Source organism: Fusarium coffeatum, assembly GCF_003316985.1.
Source record: "Fusarium coffeatum strain FIESC_28 chromosome Unknown BRIP53273_contig_150, whole genome shotgun sequence".
Lineage (NCBI taxonomy): Eukaryota > Fungi > Ascomycota > Sordariomycetes > Hypocreales > Nectriaceae > Fusarium > Fusarium coffeatum.
The window spans coordinates 1-26924 of NW_022157943.1; the positions used below are offsets into that span (position 1 = coordinate 1).

General features: G+C 48.5%; 3 protein-coding genes across 3 annotated transcripts; 2 read left to right on the forward strand and 1 right to left on the reverse strand.

Annotated features, from left to right (window-relative positions):
- Positions 1–5062: 5062 nt before the first annotated feature.
- Positions 5063–8637, reverse strand: FIESC28_06961 (uncharacterized protein; the record flags this gene model as incomplete). Its single annotated transcript, XM_031161103.1, has 5 exons — positions 5063–5435; positions 5499–6234; positions 6287–6359; positions 6427–7317; positions 7366–8637. The coding sequence occupies 5 exons, from the start codon at positions 8635–8637 to the stop codon at positions 5063–5065; spliced, it is 3345 nt and encodes a 1114-aa protein (XP_031014801.1).
- Positions 8638–10815: 2178 nt separating this feature from the next.
- On the forward strand, positions 10816–14689 carry FIESC28_06962 (uncharacterized protein; the record flags this gene model as incomplete). The annotated part of the gene is made up of 6 exons (XM_031161104.1): positions 10816–11453; positions 11503–12225; positions 12275–12534; positions 12604–14049; positions 14097–14417; positions 14469–14689. The coding sequence occupies 6 exons, from the start codon at positions 10816–10818 to the stop codon at positions 14687–14689; spliced, it is 3609 nt and encodes a 1202-aa protein (XP_031014802.1).
- A 2612-nt stretch (positions 14690–17301) lies between these two features.
- FIESC28_06963 (uncharacterized protein) lies at positions 17302–19097 on the forward strand (the record flags this gene model as incomplete). The annotated part of the gene is made up of 3 exons (XM_031161105.1): positions 17302–17662; positions 17766–18975; positions 19040–19097. 3 exons carry the CDS (start codon positions 17302–17304, stop codon positions 19095–19097), a joined length of 1629 nt encoding a protein of 542 aa, XP_031014803.1.
- Positions 19098–26924: the final 7827 nt, after the last annotated feature.

A 26924-nucleotide genomic window follows, 5' to 3' on the forward strand; every position in this document is an offset into this window, starting at 1 on the left:
TTTTTTTGACCCGAACGCAACTGCTAACATGTGCATTGTAGTTGAGAAGCGGCCCTCCTATAAACGGCCCAAACGCATCGCTATACCCCTGGTCACAGCGTCGATTAACGTATACTTCAACCCATCCTCCACCATTCCCACGATACGGCGCCGCAGTGAACTCCGTCTCGTCGAAGGAGGGGGATGTATATTTGATGGGCGGTTTAATCAATGGTTCTACCGTTAAAGGTGACCTGTGGATGATTGAGGCAGGAGGCAACATGGCCTGTTATCCCTTGGCAACGACTGCAGAGGGTCCTGGACCAAGAGTTGGCCATTCAAGTCTGCTTGTTGGCAATGCTTTTATTGTGTATGGCGGTGACACCAAGATCGACGAATCCGATGTTCTCGACGAGACCCTTTATCTTTTAAACACTTGTGAGTTCCATTGCGCTCAAACATTCCAGTTCACTAACAAATTAGCAACGAGACAATGGTCGCGTGCTCTACCGGCCGGGCCTCGACCTTCGGGCCGCTATGGTCATTCCCTCAATATCCTAGGATCCAAGATCTACGTTTTTGGTGGCCAAGTTGAGGGGTTATTCATGAACGATCTTTCCGCATTTGATCTCAACCAGCTGCAAATGCCAAACAATCGTTGGGAAATTCTGGTTCATGGCGAGACGAGTCCCAAGATGCCCGCGGCCCGAACTAATCATTCAGTGATAACATTTAACGACAAGATGTATCTGTAAGTAGCAAGAACAGGGAGTTTTGAAATATCTACTGATATGGTTCTAGCTTTGGTGGTACAAATGGTTTCCAGTGGTTCAACGACGTTTGGTGCTACGATCCGGCAATTAACAAGTGGTCTCAATTTGACTGCATTGGCTATATCCCAGCCCCTCGAGAAGGCCATGCTGCCGCTCTTGTAGACGATGTTATGTACGTCTTTGGTGGAAGAACCGAAGAAGGGACGGACCTTGGCGATCTTGCAGCTTTCCGGATCTCATCGAGGCGATGGTACACCTTCCAAAACATGGGACCTTCCCCTTCCCCCCGCTCAGGCCACAGCATGACGACCGTCGGTAAATCGATTGTTGTTCTTGGAGGAGAGCCAAGCTCAGCAACTACTTCCGTCAGCGATCTGGGACTCCTCTATGTTTTAGACACCTCGAAGATACGATACCCGAACGATGCGCAGCAGACCTCTCAGCCACCGCGAGTGCACGGCTCACGTAGGCCTAGTGCTAGTGAGGGTAACCGCCCATATCCTGTACGAGACGGATCCAACGGACCGCCAGACTCGAGGAAGATGATCGTTGGAGCGCCGTCAGCTCCACCAAATGGGCATCGATCGCCACCCAATAACGTTGATGCCGAAGGATCCCAGCCACCTGCCGCGAACACCAAGCTTCCTAGAGCTTCGACGATGCCCCCATCAGGACCCCCTCCCCAGGGCCCGATGCCTGCTAGGCCTACAGTAGATGTTTCTGCAGTAGCACGAGTTCGGGGGCAGTCGGCAGAACGCAGCGGTACCTCTGGTTCGCCAAGGACAATGCACTCTGGCTCGCCAATCACACGAGAGGTAATTAACGAGACTGACAGTCCTCTATCAAACGGTCAACGAACACCTGTTCAGCAACCCCCACGTGTTGCTTCAAGGCAGGATCAAGTGAATGGGGATGCGCCGAAGGTCAAACAAGGCCCGCCAGGCCCCCAAGGTCGACCCCAAGCTTCAGGTGATGGTCCGCCGGATGCCTCGACCAAACCACCAGCCGCGCCTCGACCAGCTTCGCCACCAGTCCCTGTAAGGCAACCAAGCAATAACCTTAACAGGCGGTCGTCAGGGAGGAATTCACAGACAGTCGTTCTTCTTAAGGAGCTGGACTCTGCCCGCAATCGAAATGCATGGTATGCTTCCGAACTAGAGCTCGCACGAAAGGCTGGCTACGTACCCAACACTTCATACAGTCCTTTGCTTGATAACAAGGCCACTGAAACTTTTGATGATGAGGATCGACCACTTATAGAGGCTTTGTTAGCAATGCGATCTGAGCTTGCCAATGTTCAAACCGCAGTTGATAAGCAAGCCGTCGTCGCTGCGAAGCAAATTGCCGAGGCAGAGAAGCAGCGCGATGCGGCCATTCAGGAGGCAGTCTACTCCAAGGCCAAGCTTGCGGCACACCTGGGTGGAAGCTCGGTAAGTACACCGCAGCTCGATACACCCAAGGACGATCCCGAGCTTAGGTCGAGCGAATTGAGCCGAAAGCTTGCTTCTGCATTACATGTCCAAAAAGATCTCCAATCCCGACTTGATTCTACCAAGAGCGAACTTGACTCCGAGAGGAAGGCCCGCCAGCTAGCAGACGACACTTCGAATGCGGCCCAGAAACGCATGACGGAGCTCGAAAGCTACAAGCAGCAAACTTCGACAGAAGTGGAGCGCCTGAAAGCCGAACTTCATCTCGCCCAACATGATGCGCGGGAGCATTCGGCAGCTCGCGCTGAAGTCGCGGCCACTGTTGAGTTGCTACGTATCGAAAAGAACGACATGGAGCAGAAATATCATGACGCTGTTGGGAGTTCCAAAGATCACAGCGAAACATTTGATTCTCTTCGGGCTGCTATTGCAGCTTCCGAGGATTCTACAGCTCTCCTCGAGAACAAGCTTGCGGAAGAACGTAATCAGCGCGAGAAGATCGAGACGCAACTTAACAAGCTTAAGTTTGAGCATGAAGCCCGTACTGCTGAACTTGTAGCTACCACGCAACGTCTTCGCGATGCTGAAGAACTTTCAGAAAAGCATGCAGCTGAAGCTCGTACAACTCGCCAGGCGGTTCTCGCTGGCCTTGATAAGATCTCGGCTCGGGATGTTCCTGGCGCAAACAAGGCCGACAGTGAGCGTATCGCGGCTCTTCAGACCCAGCTTGCTACCTCAAACGAACTAGTGAAGAAATACCAGCAGGAGCTCGAGACTGCAGCCGACAAACTACGTGGTGCAGAAGAACGCATTGCGGGCCTTGAGCAATATCAAGAACAATCTAGTCGAGAAGGCGTCACGATACGAAGGCAACTGCAGTCTGCTTTACGAGATACTCAAAGCCTCCAGGCAGCGAATACCGATCTCAAGAACCAATTAGCTGCTCAGCAACTCGAGACTAACGCAATGGCAGTGCAGCATAATGCACTGAAGGACATTCTGAGCGAACGAGGCATAAGCCCTACGGCCTCGATTCGCGCTCGCGGTATCACAAACTCGCGGACAAACTCACCTGCCAACTCACCTGATCTGAACCGTGTCAGAGAACTCGAATCTCAGCTCGCCAGTTCTTCCGCTGCTCACGAAGAGACCAAACAGGCATTTGCGATTCAAGTACAGGAGTCCGAGGCAGCCTGGCGTGAGAAATTGTCCCAACTCGAGAGCGACTATCAATCGGCAGTGCATTATGTTAAAGGCACCGAGAAGATGCTTAAGCAGCTCAAAGATCAGTTATCTCGATACAAGACAGAGAACGCCCGCCTGAAGACGGAGATCGAAGAGTTGGAAGACCGCGCCCAAAGCGGAGACAATTCTACTTCACCTAACTGGGAGACTGAGAAAGCAGAACTCGAAGCACGAATTCGAAACCTCGAAACAGAACTCCAAGACTCTGCAGCCCAAATGGAAAAACGACTTGCTGGTCTTCGAACCGAACTCCAGGAAACCAATCAGCATCGTGAAGCAGCTACACAAAAGCTGAGCAGCCATCGAAAAGATCTGGAGCAGCTGCAGTCAGAGAATGCCCTCCTCGAGCAGCGTGCGAACGATGCTGAGCAGAAGGTGGCTCTTCTTTTGGACCAGGTAGAACATTCCGTTGATAACTATCGTCGGCGCAGTCGGCAAGTACCCAGTATGAACTCTGAGATGGCTGCCAATGCCAATGGTCTGGGACTAGGACATTCGAGACAGGAGAGCTCCGAAGGCGAAAGTGTTTATGGAAGCGCAAGCGGAAACGGGGGCCTGGAAGCTAGAAACAGTGCAGCCCTGGACAGCCTTGCTAACGAGCTCGAAACACTCCGGACCCAATGGGAGGCAACCAACAAGAACTATCGATTGAGTACCAATTTTGACTTCGAGGCATCCTCCGCCACTAAGAAGGAAAGCGATACCACTGCTGGCGTCGGCCTCAGCGAAAGCCTGGCGGACTGGCGCAAGAGACTTGACACGGAGGAAAACCACAGTGACGGGGACAAGCCCCGACAATCCTAATCACAAATAATTCCTGGATACCGATACGCTTTCATGACGCAAATATACCCACCGTCTTCATTTTGATTTATGGTCGATGGTCAATGTCTGTACATCCCGATCTTCGCAAAGGTGGAATGGAGTTCTAGTTGTCTGAAGTGGCAGCTCTGTCATTTTTGCGTGTAATCATCTTCTTTTCTTTACTCCTTTTTATTTTTCTTTCTTTCTAACTTGATGGGCTTTTTTGAAAACTAATGCTTTTCGCGGAAGGGCCGGCCAATGATCCCCTCCTCCCCGCTCTTCACTTGGGCTGGCTGATTTACTTCATATCCTAGTTGTTCTTTCCCCCTGGTTTTCAGGAATCGACATGTAAAATAAAACCCTTTCTTTTCTTCAACTGTGATGTCACAGAAGAACTTTGAGGCACAGGGCAGGTGCTCTTTGATTACTACAGTTTTATAGGTAGTCTTAGCTTCAGTGAGCAAGAGCGTGGTCGTATGTGAGAAAGATGAATGAATAAATGATGTTTGATTTCAGAGTCAGTGTCTAATTCTACCCTCTCATCAATGGCTGATTAGGCATAAAAGCACATGCATGACACGACACAGGATAATCCACCTACCTAAAATTCAGCGATCTCTTTCGAATGTATGCCGTTCTTCTGCTAGTAACCATGCTGCTGTGCTGGGTACTGAGTATTCAGGTCATGTAAAGTTCTATTAACGCCAGCCGCATCTCGCACTTCCTAATGGTATCAATCCCTTGTCGCCAAATCTTTTATCACACCCTACAATCTCACTTATGTCGCTACTAAATAAAATACATACATCCTGGTTGAAATGGTTCTGGATCTCACGCGGAGGCTGCCATGAGCCCCCTTTGAACCCTCAAGCATCGCCTGAAATCAAGCTTGCGACCTTCTCGAGGCATGTGCTCGCCACTCGCAATGCAAAGCACCCGCATCTTTGGGTCGTATCTGAGGCCCGCCAAAAGCTTTGGTGTGATGAGAAAGTACTGACTCGAGTGCTCACGGCATGCAATCTCAACCATGCGCTCGTGCACCATGCGCTCGTTGCGAGGGTCCATGCCCTGGTTGATCTCATCCACAACGCGGAATGGTGACTGTGCGAGGGATTGAAGAGCCATGAGAAAAAAGATGGTGGAAACAGCTCGTTCACCACCCGATTGACGATGCGCAGTCAATTGCTGCAAAGTTTCGTTTTCACTGGAGATAGTTAGCTAATGAACAGATGTAAATGGTGCCATGGAGGGTTGAGAATGTGCATACCGGAAACGGACCATAATGTCCAAAGCCCAGGCATCAAAATCATCTGGCTTGTGGACACGGACTTCGCCAGCACAACTGATCTGCTCAAAGTTGTACGCGAAGGCGTCGTTGATCTTGGAAACCAGTTCGTCCAGACGGGGCTCCCACTTGGATCTCAACTCATCAATTTCCTGGGTTATCCCATTGAGCTTGTCGGTCGATCCAGACATCTTCCGCGTCAGCCGAGTAATTTCCTCGGCACGTTTCTTGAATTCACGTAGCACGTTCGGATTTGGAACGTGCATACACTCGAGTTTCGCCTCCTCAGCCCCAATGTCGATTTGGATGTCTTCAGAAGTTTTCCCTTCACAGAGCTCGGAGAAGAGGTCGCGCTTTTCCGGTTCACTTTCGATCATCTGCTGCACGGCTTCAGAAAGGCGGTTGCCTTCTTCTCGGGCTCGACTGGCATCTTCACTGGCTTGTCGCAGTGTCTCTCTCTCGACGTCAAGCCGCTGCATAATATGAGAGTTCCGCGCCATGAGACCAACAACATCGGAATGGGCCTCGATACCACGGATTTCCGCTTCAAGGAGGGCCTGATAACCTTGCCGGATACTTTCGATGGCATCCTTGTGACGAAGAACTAGCTCAGCTCGGCGAATAACCGCTTCATCCCACTCATACTTAGTTTCGACCATCCGTTTTCGCGTGTCTCGCAGGGCTTGTTCATGGGCCGCCTTGGAGCGTTCCTCCGATTCTAAAGCCGAATTAGCAAATATGAAGACTGACATTAACGTGGCGTTGCTTACCGATCTTTTCGGGCAGAGACTGCCATTTTTGATATTCTTTTTGCAAAGTATTCTTCTCGATTTTGAGGCGTGTCTAGATCTGGTCAGCATCGAATACCCGCACTGACGAGCAGGGGACCAAAAAAGCAAATGTTACTCACAATGGTATCATGACTGTTGTTCTTTTGATCCTCAATTGTCTGAATCTTGGCTTGTAACTCGCGGTATTGCTCTTTGAAGATTTCTCTCTCGCCATTCAATTCAGCCAAGCGCTTGTTCAGCTCTTGCTTCTCCTGCCCGTCAACAGGTTGTGAGGTCCAGAATTTCCCCTGAGGAATACTCTTGGTGACAGCCGTCATCGCCTGAGGTCCGTACTCTTTACGTCTCCTGACTATGAACGACTGGTTACCAGCTGCCCAGGAATTAACTTTACCGCTCTGGACAAGACGATCATATTGAGCATCATTATGATCCCGCAAGGAAACACCAGATTGATGAAGTCTCTTCTCGGCACATAGCATTGCCAGAACGGGTTCCGGGCCCTCCAGAAAGTCAACAGCAAACCCATCAAGCCCTAAACCATTTGCCTCTTCCATGCTGACTGGACGCTGAAAAGCACCCAGTGGCTGTGCGCAGGATCGAATCACGACGGACAAGCTTTGAACACGATACAACTGATCCGAGAGCTTCTTGTAATCGTTCTTTGTTTGTGCTGTAAAACAAGTAAAATCGTCTCCCTGTAAGAGAGACTGGACTTGATCTGAATATCGGTCGTCTTTGATAGAGCAGCTGATCATGGGTGGGCCGAAAACCTCCTTTTCGAATTCCTTCTTATTGTCTTGTATCCAATCCCAGGCCGTGGCCAGATCGGGGAAATGTTTTCGCATGAAGTTGAGCTGCTGACCTTGTTGAGTCTCAAGCGATTGAATGCTCTCCTCAACTTGTCGGATGTCGTTGTTGAGTGATTTGCCCTTGATCTTGATATCATCACGTTGACCAGATACTTCGCGTTGCTCTCCTTCTAATTCTCTTAAGGCATGCTCTTCTCCTCGCTTCACGACTATTAGCACGTATCATCTGTTAGATGAAGAAATCCTTACAATCTTCTGGTTAAAGTCCGAAGGATTAAACTCTTCTGGACGACTTCTTAGTTCAGCCTGCAAGGACGTGATCTTCGATTTCGACTGAGCGAGCTCTTTTCTTTTAGCATCAAATCCCTTGCGCTCGGCTTCAATGCGATTCTCAAACTCTTTGAGCTTCTCTGATGCTGTGCTCGCGTCACGCGCTAGCTTTTTTGTGACATCCTCTGCGTTCTTTAGAGCAGCCCTTCTTCCCGAAATCGCTTCGTCGATGCGCTGGGCGTAAAGTTGTTTCGCATTCACCGCCTCCAAGGACGGGCCGGCGTCGCGTTCGAGACGTCCCAGAGACCTTTCTGCTAGCTTTTTCTGTTCCTTGGCGTCCTTAAATCTCGTGCGCGCCTCTTTGTATTTGGCGAAAACCAAGGCCGACTTGAGATTATTGACCTGCTCTATGATCTCCTCACGCTCTCGGAGTCTGTCTACGTCTGTCTGGAGTCCTTGCTGTCGGTTTTCCAAGTTTCTTAAAGTCTCCTCGTCAGCATGAGTAGACTGTTCTAGCTCTTTCTTGTCTTTGTCAAGGTCCTGGAGTTGCTTTTGCCAGGCTAACATTTCTTCGGGAGCGGCCGCACGTAGTGTCTCTCGTAGAAGATCCACAGGTGTGCAGGCAGCAAACTCAACAACTCTGTCTTGGGGAAGAAATTGACATAAGTTGTCCACTTGTATCTTGAATTTGCGCATCAACATCTGCACCGTTTTGTGGTTGGACTCTTTGCCATTCAACCACCACTTTTGATTGTTCTGTTCTCGCCGAATCTGTACCTTGATGACAAAGTTCTTGGGGTCTTTCGGTCGCTTCTGCAGTTCAATTTCTATTGTGGCAGTATCCTTTCCGTGCTTGACAAATTCTTTGACAGAACCAGCACGTCCAAGGTGCTTTGGGCTATAGCCTAAACCGAGACAGATGGCGCACACCAAAGAACTCTTTCCAGTGCCGTTTGGGCCAACGACCATGTTGAGATGTGGCCCTGGAAGAAATTCGGCCTTTTCGTAGGTGACGAAGTTCTCTACAGTGACTCGGACGATAGCGCCTGGTTGGTAGGCATTGTTCATGTCGTGCCCACTTGAAGTGCCGTTCGTTTCTCTCACGAGAAGTTGTCCACCGCCTGGGCTGGGATTCGTGCTTTTATCAAGTCTTTGTCGCTTCGGGGAGCCAGAATCGTGTCCGTATTCGTTGCCATTGTCGGAATCGTCGGTATCTGAACGCCGTCGGCGGCGAGACGATTCTGGAGCCATGCCTACAAAGGGCAGGCAGCACCTTTGAAGTGTATATCAGGCCGGATGAATGGAGTGCAGTTGTGTGTTCTGCAAGTCGAGCAAGATGTACGTACGTCAAGACGTTATGAGTATCAAAGAGGCATGGATGGTTGTTAGATGGAAATTGAACGCGCTTGAATCACGTCCATGCGCGCCTTGCAAATGGGGCACCAGTTTAAAGTGGTGGGGTAAAAGGGAATGCGTGCCTGTACCTGTACCTGCAGTCCCCAGACGGAAATAGTGGACCCTTTGAACCTCATTGCAGTCTCCGACTCCAACAATAAACTCTTGATTTGTACACGACGCATCAACTCGATTTCCTCATATGTTACTATCGTGCGCACTCGTACTCAGCTAGGTAGACAGCGGATACATATACAACCTACTGTATTTGCACTGTACAACAATAAGTGCGCTTCACTCCAGCAAGTCCTCAGTTTCTCTATCGTTCCTAGCTACCTTACTTACTTACCTTACCAGGCAGGTAGGTACCTTGGGTTTCCATAGCCTCCAGAGCTATTGCCGCTATTATATAAATTATCGCGATACTGATTCTCAAGCCGACATTCATTTGCTGCACGATGTTGATCAATAATGTGTACTAGGCAGCGTAGTCGTCCAATTAATTGAGACGGCATCTCATTGGGATCTAGTCTCCATCCCCTCCCGTCAGGGTGTCAGAAGAATTGGCCGCTGAGAGCATAAGAGACGAAATGTTTTGGTCACCTTATGCTGCCTTAGGTAGGCTGTGGTTTAGGCTACTTTATTTCTGTACCCCAAGCCTTAGAGGATAGGTACCTAGGTACCTAGGTAATTCTTCTGACACCCACCTCCACCTGCCTCCCTCGTCTTTACCACATCTGTCAAGTGCGTATCCGTAGCTTAGTCATTCTGAGTGCCAAGAGCCCCTTGAAGGAGAGTCAGACAACTTCATCCCTTAGAATTCCAGTTCCTGCCCTGTGACTTCATCACCCCGTCTCAAATTTCTTTTCAGGATCGCATATCTGATGTTTGCTGAATGGAGATGCAGACTTTCTCTTTGTTATGGTGACTCAAGAAAGAAACAATCACTGTCGATTTGGACATAAAGGCCCGTCCAGCTATCTCTATACTCGATCGATTTACCCACTCCTGGGTGACGCTACTCTCACGGTTTGGTTTCCAGAAGTCTGGAACGGAATGAGGTTTACTGTGAACGAACTTCGATCTCCTTTAATTTCCCTTTGGCTCTCTCGTCACCGAGGGTATGTGGTGTTAAATCTACTTCCCTGCGTCAATGCGGCTTCTTTGTGATGCGGTATAGTTACCTGCATCTTCGCATGACCAGGCATCAGCCATCAGCTCCCAAGCGGGCAGCATCACATTGAATTAGATATTTGTATGGGTTTCGACAAGTTTGTCCATTGCACCCTCCCTACTTTGAGAGTACCGTGGCAGCATCTATAAGGTCTTACTATTGGGAAATAGTCTTGAACCACATAGAGAAACTGGAATGCATCACGATGCCTCGATGCAAAAAAACCCCTCCATTTCAGCTTTGGCCAGCTTTGTTTTACCAGAATTCCCCACCATACCATACCTGAGTGTGAGGTTTGGTGTTGGCAGATTGGCGGGCAGGTGTGTGCAGGTGGCAGATGCCAGTCAAGTCCATGCCAGCCAAATACAACTATGGTATTCCAGCCTTTTCTCCCTTAGCATCACTGGCACCACCAACCAGCCTTGCTAGAACCTCTCTGACTGTAAAAATTGCATTCCATGGATGTTGATGTAACTTCCTTCCATCGCCCCAACTTGACTTTGCCTCTCGTTTCGTTCCTTTTTCTATCTTCTTTGGTGGCCTAGATCTCAGGTTCATTAGCCACGTTCTCTCACTCAGCGTCTCCGTCTCTCGTCTTCTCTTTTACAGCTGCTCTGCTGCTTTTCTGTCGGCCACATACATTGTACGGTTTGTTTGCTCGCTCGGCACTAATACTTTACCTACATATTTGCCTCTGCCTACCTGAAGCATCGTGACTCAAACAGCACCTATCATTCATCATCATCGCCAGCTTCATGTGCAAAGTCAATTTTGTCATCCTCAACTTTTGAAAGATCTACGTTTGGGTGCTGCGAGTATTATGTGTTGATTCACCACAGCAACGGCAATCGGTAATTACAATGGCGGATACCATGATTTCGACTGTCCGTTCACCGTTGTCTGAAGCTTCCGATCGGATCAACTCCAACTATCCCCCTCAAGAAGCTCGTCGGTACAAACCACGCCACGACCGCCCTCACGCGTCGACTGTCAACAATACACAACGCGCAAGCTATGGGCACCCTGCTGCATATTTTTCTGGTCGACCTCCTCATATACAAACCCAGACTACTAGCCCGATGCCTCAAGGTCAGCCTACTTTGAAACCACCAGATGAGATGGATGATGAACGTCGACACTCGGCTGCATCTTATGATTCCTCGGGTAGCGGCCGTAGCAAGAAGAATTACAAGACACACATCGGCCCCTGGCAGTTGGGCAAGACCCTCGGCAAAGGCTCATCTGCTCGCGTACGGCTATGTCGCCACAACATCACCAACCAGCTAGCTGCTGTCAAGATCGTCAATAGACGAATGGCGTATCTTGTACAGGATAGCAGCCTAGCCGCTCTCAGCAAATGGGATAATAATCTGCCCGACCAGATTGACGGCGAAATGCGCGTTCCCATGGCTATCGAGAGAGAAGTGGCTATTCTCAAACTCATTGAGCACCCCAACATCATGAAGATATATGATATTTGGGAAAATCGCTCAGAAGTGTAGGTGTTGTCAGTCCCGCCTCGTCCACAGTTCATACTAATAGCATAGTTACCTGATACTCGAATATATCGATCAAGGTGATCTGTTCACCTTTATCAATCTGAAGGGCCGCCTTAGTGAGGAAGTGTCCGTCTACTTTTTTCGACAGATCATCAGTGCCATCTCCTATTGTCATTCCTTCAACATTTGCCACCGCGACTTAAAGCCGGAGAACATCCTGATCAGTGCCAACCTTCAAATCAAAATTGCCGACTTTGGTATGGCCGCTCTCCACCAAACTGACACTCACCAGCTTGCCACAGCCTGTGGCAGTCCTCACTACGCAGCGCCCGAGCTCCTCAAGAATAGGCAATATCGAGGCGATAAGGCTGACATTTGGAGTATGGGGGTGATCCTTTTCGCCATGCTCACTGCGACCCTTCCCTTCGATGATCCAGATTTACGCGTGATGATGGCTAGGACGAAGAAGGGCCAGTACGAGATGCCAAGCTTCCTCAGCCCAGAAGCTGAGGATCTGATCAGGCGGATGCTGCAGGTCAATCCAGAAAGACGCATCACCCTTAAGGAGATATGGCGCCATCCTCTTGTTCGAAAGTATGCTTATCTCGACAATCTCAACGACCTCAACAGTCAGCCTCCTGATATACGCAAAGGGTTTCAATACACCCCTGTGCCTATCAAAGAGGTTGATGCTCAACTGGTTCGCCAGTTGCGATCTATGTGGCACATGTTTAGTGATAACGACTTGAAGCTCAAGCTCACCTGCGATGAGTAAGTCAACTATTTGTTTCTTCTCTACGCAAGTACTAATATTCATCAGACCCAATGACCAGAAGGCTTTCTATTGGTTGCTGTATCACTACCGGGAGCAACAACTGGAAAACTTCAAGCCCGAAATTTCTCACTCGACAAGTGACTATCACCATATGAAGCCTGGTACCTGGAAGAAACGTGTGTCAACTTGTGAATTCACGCAGCCGAATAGCAATGGTCATGGTCGTTCCATATCACGGTTCACCGTGATATCGAATGCTACTGAGCCGGACAGAGCTTCAAGTCGCGAACCTCTCCAAGACGACAGTATGTTGTGTTCTGGTGTTTCCCATATCCGTCAGTCAAGATCAAATATTGACCATCGTCCTTATCTAGACAACGGCTCTTATGTCGGGCATCCAAAGCCACTTCGAAGTGGCTCGAGCGCGCGACGTGGACGTGGGACTTCAACTAGAAACTCCACCACAGGACGGCTCCAATCGTCGAGGGGGTCATTATCGTCTATGCACAGCAGCCGGCAGGGCACACCACACGCACGCAACATGCGTCATAAACGTGGAGTCGACTTTACACACGTCCGGAAGAGGTCTACATCTACTAATGGGAACAGAGGTGGTTCTATGCCACCTTATGTTACGGAACAAGGATCGACCTACCAGCTCGAGATGACTCGATCACTTACTCCAGACACTCCAGATCTTCCGAGTAACGTGCTACCAAGACCGGCAGATAGGCGTGAGCCCCAAACCAACACACAGCGTGCTTCTGGCCAAGCATTGCGAATAGCATTGGGATCACGGTATGCTTCGGAAATCTTCAAGGAAGAACTGCGGCATTTCAGTAGCAACATTGCTAAGGACTGTGATGAAGCTTTCAAGAGTTCACTGATAGAAGAAGATTCTATTGCTGGCTCGCTTACTGAACCAGAAAGAACACAGTACGAATCAACACCCATCTCATTCACTATCGATACACCGGACGAATCGGCTCTAGATGGTCTCGATATGACAGCCAAGGCATTCAGTAACCGGCCTCTTCCGCCTTTACCCACCCCTGTGCAAGGCTGCGATGAGCATTCGCTAATGCTACCACTAACCCCTATCGGATCGCGACCAGCGACCGGTGATTCACACTTGGAGGAACTGCGTGCCGAGCAAGTCAAAGTGGCCCAGCCAGTCGTGCTCACTAGACATGTAGAGCGCCGAGTTGTCTCAGCTCCGGTTCAGGTTCAGAAGCCGAAACTGAACGCGGCTCTACCATCCATTAACGAAACAGGGGCTGTGGTTAATGACAAGGCTCGTATCGTGTCAGCTCCTCCTCATACGCCGACAAAGAGAGGGGTAGATAGACTGAGAGGTATTGACTACCTTAGCCAAGTCGAAAATAGCATTCGTGTGGTACACTCACCAGGCGATGAGAGTCCCGTCAAGATTCCCGAACCTCTAAATGTCCGAAAGAAGGTATCTGAAGCTCACCAAGGGAATACGATTCCCTTCGTTCAACTTTCAGGGCCAGATTCTACGTCTCAACATAGTGCAGATGGCGGCACGTCCGCAAACACGACGCTACTAGACCGTTCTTCGCATGACAGTTCTACGATGGTGAAGAAGAAGAAGACATCTTGGTTCAAACGTGCTTCCAAGGTTGAGTCCAGTTATGGCCCAGAATCTGTCGAGTGGCAAGATTGCAACTCTTATTCAACCTCTAGCGACGGGAAGCGAAGCGATTCTACATCGACAGATGCACACTCCAAAAAGAAAACATTTAGCTTCAGTTTTTGGAAGAGCAACAAGCAAAGGGACTCTATCATGTCAATCGCAAGTAAGTTTATTTCTTCCTACGATCGGACATGGGTTTAACTATGACAGAAGAGCCCGGCGAAAAGGACGATGAACCTTTTGTGGAGTTGAGTGCTGTTAGTAAGACAAGCACTTCAACGAAAATATCGCAGCCCAGATGGCATGAGTCGAATTCCGGGCCAGTACGAAATATTGAGGTCAAGCAGAACTGGCTTGCACGTCTGTTTAGAGTCAAGCCAGCGACAGACCATATTTGTATGACTATTTCTAGAAGACGCGCACGACAGGAGGTTACTATTCTCCTGCGGGAATGGCGCAAGTACGGCATTCGAGACATACAGGTAGACAAGCAAAGGAACATCATCTTCGCACGGGTTGCGGATAAGAACTGTACGTCAGACTATGTTAGAGACATTGCATTTCGCTAACCCGACCCTTTAGTTTTGAACCTCAAAGAAGTGTCCCTTGCAGCCGAGGTCATCACGGTTATCGAGCACGGCAAGAAGCAGCCACTCAGCATTATTCGATTTACTCAAGAGCGTGGGGCTGCTAGCAGCTTTCATCGGGTAGTCGACACCATGAGGATGATGTTCGAGACACAGGCCTTGATTGTTTCCGATAGAAACAAGCAAAAGATGATGATCAAGACGCTGAATTCTTGACGTCAAAGCCCGCAGTGTCATTCAAAGTTATGCTTGTCGAGACCAAGCTACACCGCGGGACGACTACTAACGTCTAGCTGTTGTCACGCGCTGGTTGGATCATCATATTCTTTGCAGAGCCATGTACAAGTTGTTTGTTGTCAGGAGTTTGGATGTGTGAACCATCGCTTTTCTTTTTCGTTCTTTTTGCTTTGAGGGACCGGGTTTGGAAGGCATGTTTTCCTAGCATTCGCATGGACCGGCGAATGTTATTGTTTGCAAAGGATAGGAGCTTGGGAGGGTTGACTATTGCGTCTTTCTTGATAGCTTCATCCCACTTGTCGCCCACAGCCCTTTGAAAAGCGGGCAGTTGTTTAATGACATAACGATTATATAAGATCAATAAGCTTCTATATCAAGTTGACGCCGAAGGCTACAACGGACAGCAGCTTTCGATTGAGACTGGAGAGCTTCTTCAATATTCCGCATTTATTCATGTTCACGACGGTTTATGTCAATTTTGTTGTACAGCGAGTTGCACCAATATACAAAGCAATGACATTCCCCGATCTTTGGTCCAAATCAGAATTCCAAGTTAACGCCTCTACAGTACCTAGGGATTATAATTATCTTCGTATGTATCTTGGCTGTAAACATTGACCTCCAAAACGCCAAATTCATTGGCAACCTGGTGGGTCACGATTGACTTCCTTTTTCTTTTCCTCTCTTTCAAATGGCACGTCAATGTCAACTTCAACTGCTCTAATCTTGGGCTCCGACTCTTAACAACATACGCATGCTACCGCCATAGCTCTATTCGACATGACGCAGGTCTTGAAGCTTGCCGTCAATCGTGATGATTGGAAGCCTGTATGTACGCCGAATGAAAGAAGCAACAACAGGACTGTTTGAATCACGAACCTGTAATCTCTATTAGTAACCATGGTTGGGAGAATCTCTTTTCTCTAGTATAGTTACATAACATCATCGAGTAATTTCGTTTGCGTGAATTGATATCCATCTTTGGGTACCTGGGCCAGACTCCTCAGCAGTCGGAGAACAGATCCGAAGCAGCAACACAAAAGCTGGGGTATTCGGATGATCGCTCCGAAGCTGAGTGGTACCCACTGTCCGTTGCCAGCCTCGGTTGCTTGATTAGTATGTAAGTATCTGGATATGGATCCATGTTTAGGTCCACGATAGAGATAAGCAAGCACAGGTATCTTGTTCAGCACTAACGTTATAGTCTCTATCTGTACGTATGGTAAAGTTTACTCGACCAGAATGCGTAATATAGATGTTTAGCACATGGTGGATGATAAAGATGTGAGGTGCATTTATTAACTAGTACTGGTAGTGGGCAAGGGTTAGTAGCAGTTCGGAGGATGAGACCGACAGTGTCTTAAAAGGCTTGGAATGTAGCCGAGGTCCATGAGGATTTTGATTTGAGAATTTGGGATGTTCTAAGGACGATACAAAGCGAATCGCGGCTTCTCGGTCTTTGTCCGAGTCTGGGGTTTTGAGGCAGGTGAAGGTGAAGCTGTTCATTCCCTTCAAAGAAAATGGGCATGGCTAACAGGTATGGGCGATGCAGCCATTGTCAAAGATGGGGAAGCTCTGCCAATCGCGGGTACATGAGCCCAGCTAAAGGCATACATAGTCGTTCCCGTGTCCACGGCTAAATTTGGTGGATGCGTGTCCGTCCGCAAGTACCTTTTTTTAGCGATCTAAGTACCCCTGCCCCGGACCGTCACGGCAGTTGGCCACCTTCTCTCCTTCTCCACATGCTGCTCACCTTGAATCGTTTAGTGTCAGATCTTGTCTCCTTTCGTGACGATTCAAGCCCATGAGCTTCACTCCTTCCACCCGAGCCAGGCCGATGGCAACCTAATACCGAGCATGACGGACGATGGCCGTTTGATCGGGTCACTGAAATGAGAGATGCACGGCACGGGTATGGAACTTCCATCGGTCTGCTAGCAATCCTTTGAATAACCTCTACAGAGTCCTTCGGGTAAGGTCATACATGATGCTCTCTACTCTGCCAAAGTCTCATTGACCCAAAGTTTGGTCTATCGGACTTCAATATACGAGATTATCTCGGCATTACGTAGGCGAAGTTATGGGGTGTTGCACTCTGATACTGCAGGGATGACTTTATCTTCCCCAGGTCCGGCGGCACCAGTGACGCTGAGATGCTGAGACGCCCCTCGGCCGTCGTCCGAGGCCCATTAACACCTTCGGGAACTCGATATGCGGAGCACAGCTACTGTGTACTTCAATTTGGACGTCGACCCAGGCTATATAACAGCCTGTGTCGCAAGTCGCATATTCATATTTTGTCCATCATAACGCTGATTGTCTATTCTTGCTTTTAGCCAAATCTCAAACACACCATCGAATTCTACCCATCGATCAGCTACAATTCTATACGGCAGTTGCCAGAGCCTTTTTTACACGTGCCGTTCGTTATTGGTATCTCATTGCCGGAATCACCGTCACTCTTCACATCATCGACACGTGAAAGTCCCGGCCACACTACCTATACATAAAACATTTATCTTGTTCTATCTCCTTCCGTCAAATCAGCACACCTATACCTCTTCCAAGGATCAGCCACAACCACAACCACAATGGCATCTCTCGATTCTGTCCTCCAAGGCGTTTCTGTCTCCGGCAAGGTTGACGATGTCCATCGCAAGATTCTCACTCCTGAGGCTCTAGGTTTCCTTGCTCTTCTGCACCGCTCCTTCAATGAACGACGTAAGAGCCTACTTGAACGCCGCAAGACTCGTCAGGCCGAGCTCGACAGAGGCGTCCTGCCCGATTTCCTTCCCGAAACTAAGCACATTCGCGAGAACCCTACTTGGAAGGGCGCTGCTCCGGCCCCCGGTCTAGTGGATCGTCGTGTTGAAATCACTGGTCCCACTGACCGGAAGATGGTCGTCAACGCGCTGAATGCCAACGTCTACACTTACATGGCCGATTTTGAGGGTAAGTCTCTGCTGAACCCACATGTCCTAACCATTGCGATCTCTGAAGTCCTCTGGCTGCACGGCATAGGAAAGGAAAAACGGTTCGCTAACTTTATCGGCAGATTCAAGCGCCCCTACTTGGGACAGCATGATCAATGGACAAGTCAATCTCTACGACGCCAATCGTCGTCAGGTTGACTTCAAGCAGGGCCCCAAGGAGTACAAGCTTCGCACCGATCGCAAGTTGCCCACCTTGATCGTTCGTCCTCGTGGTTGGCACCTCGAGGAGAAGCATGTTACAGTTGATGGTGAACCAATCTCTGGTTCCCTCTTCGATTTCGGTCTCTACTTCTTTCACAATGCTTTCGAGACACAGCGTCAGGGCTTTGGTCCTTACTTCTACCTCCCCAAGCTAGAAAGTCACCTCGAGGCTCGTCTCTGGAACGATGCCTTCAACCTTGCTCAGGACTATATCGGTATGCCGCGTGGTACAATCCGAGGCACAGTCCTTATTGAGACCATCCTTGCCGCTTTCGAGATGGATGAGATCATCTACGAGCTCCGTGACCACAGCTCTGGCCTTAACTGCGGTCGATGGGACTACATCTTCAGTGTTATCAAGAAGTTCCGCAACAACCCCAACTTTGTCCTTCCTGACCGTTCTGCCGTCACGATGACTGTGCCCTTTATGGAGTCATATGTGAAGCTCCTCATCCAAACCTGCCACAAGCGAGGAGTTCACGCTATGGGTGGCATGGCTGCTCAGATCCCCATCAAGAACGACGACGCTGCCAACGACAAGGCGATGGAGGGTGTGCGTGCTGATAAGCTCCGTGAAGTTCGTGCTGGACACGACGGTACCTGGGTCGCTCATCCTGCCCTTGCTAGCATCGCTACCGAGATCTTTGATAAGCACATGCCCACTCCCAATCAGCTTTTTGTACGCAGAGATGATGTTACGATCGGACAAAACGATTTGCTCAACATGAACGTCCCTGGCACCATCACAGAAGATGGTATCAAGAAGAACCTTAACATCGGTCTCGGCTATATGGAGGCCTGGATCCGAGGAGTGGGCTGTGTCCCTATCAACTACCTTATGGAGGACGCTGCCACAGCTGAGGTCTCGCGCAGTCAGCTCTGGCAATGGGTCAAGCATGGTGTTAGCACCGCCGATGGCAAGCGTGTTGACAAGGCATATGCTCTGAAGCTTCTCAAGGAAGCTGCCGATCAACTTGCTGCCTCTGCTCCCAAGGGTAACAAGTACCATCTCGCTGCTCAGTACTTTGCTGGTCAGGTCACTGGCGAGGATTATGCCGACTTCCTTACAACGTAAGTGCAGCCCATTACGACGATTTTCGAGAACATTCGAGAACAATTGCTAACTAGGATACAGACTTCTATACAATGAGATCACTCAGGCCGGACCTCCCAGCCCTGCTTCAAAACTATAAGCCAAGTCTGAAGAATGACAAGTATAAAATGGATATAAGAAGTTGGTATAAGCGTTTCATGATTTTGTCTTGTATAATCAAGTGTTAAGTTACTGGTAACGGCTTTAATGATATCACAAGCTGCTTTTATTACTGTATCTGGCATGTTGTCTCTCAAAAGTGCGAAGCTCGTTTATCAATCCCCGCGACTCTACAGTCAGACCAAATCTATTAGCGGTCATAGTGTAGCTTGTAGTGAATCGCACACGGGACGAGGAAGTAATGTCATGATCTGCCATGCGGAGTATTGTTGACCTAGCGACATAGTTCCAGCAGCTGAAGAAGAGTCACAGGCAAAATGGCCCTTCCACAAAGTTGCACCCAATGTATATCATCTCAACCAGTTCCGAAAACTCAGGAGTGAACTTAGGTCATATCAAGGAAGAAGCGCTCCATCCCAGTTAGTTACCCTAGAGTATTATTACCTTTCATCTGGGAGACGCTGCACCTGGAAAGAGTTCGAAATAGAATTTTCGACTCGGTCTTTTGTATTAAAAGTTGCAAAACGGGAGTGGAATTGCCTAGAAGGTCAACTCAAGTTGAAAATCCCTTCAATCGTTTGGCTTCCAATAACCATCCAGTTGCGGCGGATCGTTCCATCAACCTAGCAAGCTTTTGTGACAATGCGATATCCCAGAAATGATAACAAAGGTTTATTTATACGAAGAACATATCGATCACATGTTGCTTTGAGTAGCTTCTGAAGTAAATCAGTAGGCAGCTCGTCTTTTCCAATGCTCGTGCCAGCCTTCAAAGTTCGAACAAGAGAACTGGGAAGCCACAAAACCCTAGATAGATCGATCAAATGCCAAACCCGTTACTTTAACACGTAACAGATACTTAACCTGATTCTTTTGTTTACCATGCACATAGTCTTGTCCATATGTAAGTTCTCCAACACTGTTCTGGTTGACAGACTACAGTCCCGGTCATCATAGCTACATGGACTAGGTAGAGAGAGACATTGAACCTGAAGGGATCACAGAGAAGATGGAGCCTCCATTAACAGCGACTAATGCGAATCATGGCGAAGGAAATAGCACTGCTGCAGGTAATGAAGTCCCCCCATAGAGCATCTAAACCTTGAGATGAGACGACCAGACAAACAACAATATCAACAAGCTTAGAAGTCGAGAGTGACCAGATTGAACTACCAACTGTGGTTCTGCCAGCACCTTCAAGTCTCAGCGGATTTCCTGTGCCATTGGGGTTATCGTTCAAGACCAAATGCGTCGCACATAGTTTTCAGTGTGGTAGTGCATAAGGCTCTTGCACCATAGCCAAGCATTTCGCAGTTACTTGGAACCAAGCATGGTCATGTCGCAAACGACGACATCAGACAGCTCGCAGGACGGGCACAGGACCAAGTACTGGTACTAAGGGAGGCAACCTGAAGACAACTGGTTATAAGATAGCTTATTGCCTGCGAAAGAATCCCCCCGTCTGTTGAGTGAATCACCTTGGCTATAATAAGAGATGAGGATGAACATCAACATGGGTAGACTGTCCGGATTGTCAGCAAATCTTCCATCAAGATTGCTCAAGCTTAAAGGGCTTACCCAGCGCAGATCATAGCAAGGATATATCCATGAGCGATAATTATCAAGAGCCCCGGGTGCTGCTTGTTGATCATGTTCCATAAATACATGCCTACTTCATCATCAGGATCTACAGTACGTTATGCCTGCAGGGTCAAGCGAACGGATTCATCCCCATGTTGCCAGGTCCACATGTTGATCAATGCATTTCTTTTCGTTTCTTTTTTTAAATGGAGGTAACTGAAGCCGCTTTTCGTCCCATGGTACACAGCCTGATCCGGTGTCTCTTACAGCCTCCTACCAACGACTTGGGAAGCAGCAATATCGTATCACGATGCTAGTGAGCTTATCTCCGTCCGCGTCTTAGATGCCGGGTTCAAGAACTAACGTGGTATACTTGAACCCGCTGGTTGTGGGATAATAAGACTGAGGTCGGAAGTGGTGCATGTTACCCTCAGCAATTATAGCCAAGAGCGGCCAAAGATGCCAGTGATTTATATTATGTACTCGAGTACATAGCAACTTGTTACGACCGGGCTGGTGCAGATTTTTGTTATGAGGTCTGGAGCTGCCGCTGCTCTGGCCATTCCCTATACATTTCTAGCAATGCCAATTTGCAGCCACCGCCCATCTATTGGGACTGAAGCTGTGAACTTGGGGCTTATGGATAAGGTGATGCAGCTAAAAGTAGCTTTTCTGCACTGCAGGTTCCACAGCAGCATGCATTTGTGTCTTTTCATCACAAGTACTGTACTCACGAATTCAACGCCCTTGCCGGAGCTTAGGTATTATACCTACCCCTGACATTGAACAGTCCATCGCATCTCTACTCAATTCCTTATTGCAGTGGAAGTCCTTGTCTGAATCAGTCAGCATGCTGCAGAATGTCCAGTTGTGGAAAACCCCAAGGATCAACGGTCATCAGTGAATAAGCTACCGCAACAGACCAAACAAAACGTTGCAGAGGGCGCATGCATTAGAGGACCTGGCCATGGCATCGTATACGCTGTCGCAGGGCGTGGCTCGCTCGAGTCCATGCTGGGGATTGTGTACCCTCACCGGTCATGAAAAAAAAAAAGAAAGTCCGCAAATATCCAATGTCTTTGCAGGGAGTCGAGTCGACATGACCAATCATGGGCGGCCGCCCCCTGGTGACGGGGTGTAGATAAGATTCATGGATGTTCTGTTCAGCTGGAGTCTCTCATCCTCATCACATTGGATGTCTTGCAACACTCTGGAACTCCATCAAGATGCCGTGTTTGCCTAGACGTACAGTAGACGAATTCATACGGAAAAGGTCTGAGGTCATCGGGGGCTTCGACACATGTCAAAAACTCCAACGTCTTGATAAATCGACCAAAGTCAGCTAGCCTACAGATACAGATACAGATACAGATACAGATAGCCTGAGAAAAACTTGGAGACGAAACGCCACCAGAAACGATCGACGCAGGGATCTTTTGTGCAGATCTGTGCCATTTGCGGCTGCTTGAGGTTGGAAGAGAGTATAGTAGTCTAGAGACTGCTGGTACCTGCAAATAAAACGAAGGATCCTATCCATAGAGCCATTGGGGGGATCCTGTATCATTGGAATCGAGAACTTGACCCTCGAGAACGTGTCAGGCTATCCCCGTTGGTGAGCGGAGATTAGAGATTACTACAGATGCAGGTAAATAAAATACATTAGTGAGTGACCTAGGTATACAGTGATTGTCAGGGACTAGCGCTGTTTCGCTGAGCCGCTCTTCTTTCCAGGCCATGGCATGGCAATTGCTGATGAATATCTTTTTCTTTTCTCTCCATGAACAATCAGACACGCACACACTACCCAGGTTCTAAACAAGTCAATACCTCAACAGATTATCGCTGTGCTGTGCCTGATCTAAACCCCTGATGGTGCAACAGTCGCACCACATACATATAGGTAGAGCATGGATAGCCGGCTCAGCTATTCTCAGCACAAATACCATGTTTTCACCTTGCCTTGCGGTTGATGTTGATGATATTGTCACATATCAGATTACCATTTCTTCGTATCCATTTCTGTCGTGCAAGTTCGCTTGCAGCCATGAACAGGTACCGAAATGGGTTGTCTCGGAACGGTAACTGGGTATCTGTACCTACCATTCGATTCGACTCGCGTATCCCCAGCCAAAGGCGTGGGTCAAGTTGTGAATAAGCTCTTTACCATTCATTATTGTGATACGTAAAACGTCGGCGATTTTGATATCTTGCCATGATGGAAATCTGGATTCATCACGTCCCGCACCACCGGGATGGGCGAGGAATTCAATCTTGGGTAGACTGCCTAGACTAGGTAGACTAGGTAGACTAGAGACTAGACGGATGGGATGGGATTGGGATGGTGGTCGACTGGTCTGGATCTTCAACTGCCCCGCCTTATGGCACGATTCCCGCTTCGTCAGTGCTCGGGCTAGACTCCATGTCAGTCAACACACAACCAACACTGGCGTGACGTTTATGCTAGAGTCTACTGTACAGTAGAGGTATCGGTAGCCTTATCGTCCAACTGTGGGCCACCAGGTCCGTCCGGCGGTAGACGCCATTGACCTGCGGCACACCAACTTGATTTGGCACACGGATGGCTTGCGGTTAGGTGATTTAGTTTATCGGGTGCCCCTGGCTTTGGAGGAGAGGATCTGTTCCCTGGCACATGGCACCAGGTTTCGCATCGCATCGCATCGACCTGACATTTTGCCACAAAAGAATGTATGCATTGCCGAGCAGACGCAAAGGCGATCATCTGTAGTTTACAGTACATATTAACTCGTGAGCTAGTCTAAAGGGCTCTGGGAATCTGTCAGTTCGGCAATGGTATGCTACAGTACAGTACTCAATTGGATAGAGTTATGCTGACGGTGAAACTACTACTATGGATGCTATGCTATGGATGCTATACTATGTAGTTGGCCATCGGAAACATTGATTGATCAACTCAACTTGTCATACCAACTGCCCGAGCATTTGGTCAAGACTGCATTATCCTTTCGGCAACCTGGGCGAATATGTTCTGTTAGCGTATCCATCCTTCCATGTTAACGAACAGAACAGGCTGAACAGCTCTGACTGAGGACTGAGAAGTAAGGTACAGTACTGGACTGGACTGGAGCGACGCTATCGAATCTTTTTCGGCTTTACGATGTCACGGATGAACCAATGCCATCTACAGTCAGTCTAATGGTGCCATCATCCATCATCCCCACACACCCCAGAAAGGGGCTCTTGGCTTTTGGTTGCGGCGGTAGAATTCCGCAGCCTACCTACAGTAGTAGATACCTAACCATACAGCACCTAATGTATTCGTACCGTCATCCGCCCATTAATGATCCACTCACTACAAATTACAGTACCAACGGTCGTCTCTCAGAATCAGCTCCAGCTCTCAACCAAGATACAGTAACGCCTTCTTGGGTGCTTTACCCCGCAAAGCAGATGGGTGTCTCGCCATTGTGAAAGAAGCTTTACTTCCTGTAGGACACTTGATAAGATCCGAAACAATGGAACCAAGGAAACAAAAAAGACTAGACAAGGGAGACACAGTATGGTGATCAACAGTCATGACAAGCATGGAGTCGCAGGAACAATTAATGTTGGGTTTCTACATGTCGCGAGACCATGGGAATAAGCTTCCTATACTGACTGTACTGTACTCCTTGAGTTGGTTTTGTGCTAAATTAAATCTCGACCATTGCTTCAATTTTGGACAATGCTGTTTCAATCCAAATCCAAATCCAAATTCACAATCTCGCCACCCATCTCTTGTTCCGCCATGGGGCTATTCATCTTTCAATCCCATCGCTATTGGCGTGTTTCCAGACAACCAGAGCCTCATCTCCTGTTGTCACTAGTCGTTAAGTAGATTAACGTCAACATATTAGCATGTCCCCCTAGCCCGAATAGGGTCATGTTAGACGAATACAACCATGTGATGAAGTCTTGCGTTGGTATAGACATATTCGGTACACGGCTGAGTGAGTACTGAGTACTAAGGTAGGCCAAGAGCAATATTTATGACAGTCTTGATATATTGCCTATAGGTAAGTATTCATGTCATTTTTACTGTTCAAGCGAGAATGAATGTCATTGAATTCAGATAATACCTACCTACTCTGCCCCGAGAGGTACTCACAGGAGGACTAGACTAGAACAGAGCCATGAGCAAAAGTACAGTACAGTGATAAAAGCACGTAGCTTAGTACTTATGTACTTGTCATGGAAGTATACTTACCTAGTACCTACCTGCTAACCCCTTAGTGGATGCCGAAATATTCAAGCACGCTATACTATCTCCGATGTGTCGGAGTATTCTGCCCTTGACCACAATCTGAACTGAAGCCTACCACGGAATTTCATGAAAAAGGGATGCGGTGTGATATGAGCACATCTACGGATACATGACAGGCGTTATTGGTCCCCATGTCCATGTCCATGTCCATGTCCATGCCCATAGCCAACGCTGACCCAGTCTGTCCATGTCCAAGCTTTGCCAGACCTAGCGATCGGCCCCAAAGCATCATCTCAGCTGAGTCTGGGCCTTGTCCCGCGGCCGAAGCACTATGATTTCCATTGTCAAAATCATGGCAAGGTTTGATCAGTCGCGTATACGTATCTTCTTGGCATTGCAACGCAAGGCCTTGCATGAGTTGGGAAACAATGCAAGAGGAAAAGTGTCAAACAAAGAAAGACGAAGACGAGCCTGAAATACAATTCTGCTTGCCACTACCGCAGCCCCTCGCATACCAATAGCAAAGGAGTGCAGTATCTGCGGATACAGCACAAGGAATAATTATGTGCAGCCACTGAAGATCACCTACATTGAGTGCACTCTCTCATCTTGATCTCCATCTCCATCTCCATCTTGATCTTGATCTTCATCTTCTCCGAAACCGTTGTCAGCAAGCTAGGGGCAACTCCCCCAACATGTACGCTATTGCGAGACAACCTAGCTGGACTAACCAACCGTAAGATAGTAGGTACTGTACAGTATATGCGGCAGGGGTTTCTGTCTTGATATTGCTGTCTCAGGCGGCCGGGCTTCTAGGTCCCATTGAGACCTTCAATCACAATTCACCTGAGATTGGATGTCATGTTTGTGCCGTTGCGTCAACATTCAGTCAATATGTGAGGGAACACTGCCACCAGTCTCTATCAAGCCTAGCTTATCGCTTGGTAGACATCCTTATTTCCTGCCAACTGCCATTGTTACCTAGGTAGTTTATCGTCCTAGCGCCAAACAAGATGCTGATCAAAAACATGGAGAACCGTTTTGGAGCTGTGGATTTGTGTCAATGTCTACCACATTAATATCTTATCTCTTATTTCTTGGCAATATGCAGGATGAAAGACATGCTGCGGAGTTGAATACAGCCGGGTTGGCCAAGCGCAGCCTTACCATTCGTCGTGAGGATACAAAGTACATGCTATACAGTACTTTACCAAGATAGTGTCGTTACACAAGCTCTTATACGCATTGGGCTATGATCGTCGATTTGCGAAGATCTTGATGGAGCTCGCTTTTAAGGTGGTGGGTGATATGACGCCGACCCCTTCCAGGTTGGCAATAGGCTACTGCACATCTATCTACCCGTGCAAGCTCTACCTAGGCATGTCTTCTCTCTCTCTATTTATGTACATACTGCATAGAGACAACTTTCAACCAATCAAGGTTTAACATTAGGTAGTTCAAGGTTCCCTCCTTCTGTACATTAGAGTAGGTATAGAGGTACCGGAATTACATTTGCAGAAAAATAACAATCGCCGCGAAATTACTACTGCTCGGTTTCCATCAATAATCATCACATGTACGTACTATACGATACTCAAGTGATTTGGATGGCTAGACTATTTCCATCGTCGCCATGCACGCTACAGTATACAGTACAGTACTGCACCCAAGGACTAAGGCAAAGCTTAATGGGGCGAATGCATTCAAGTCAAGGACAAGCCTGGCATTGTATTCCAGCCCACATTCATTCCAGCGACTTGGCTCATCTACATGACATACTTACCAAGCAAAGGAATATGGCTTGCCCGCCTTACCCGATGGGCTTTATCAAGCGGGTAGGTCAAGGGCAAAATGGTGGCAGAGAAGCAGAGTCCAGTACCCAAAAGGGAACAAAGTCGGGGAAGAGGCTGCTGGTAAAGTTTACCAGTGATGACTTGCGTCGTTTGCCGGCGGGAGTTGAGCGCCTCTTTTTCTCGATGCGTTCCCAGGAGCTTGGTTAGCATG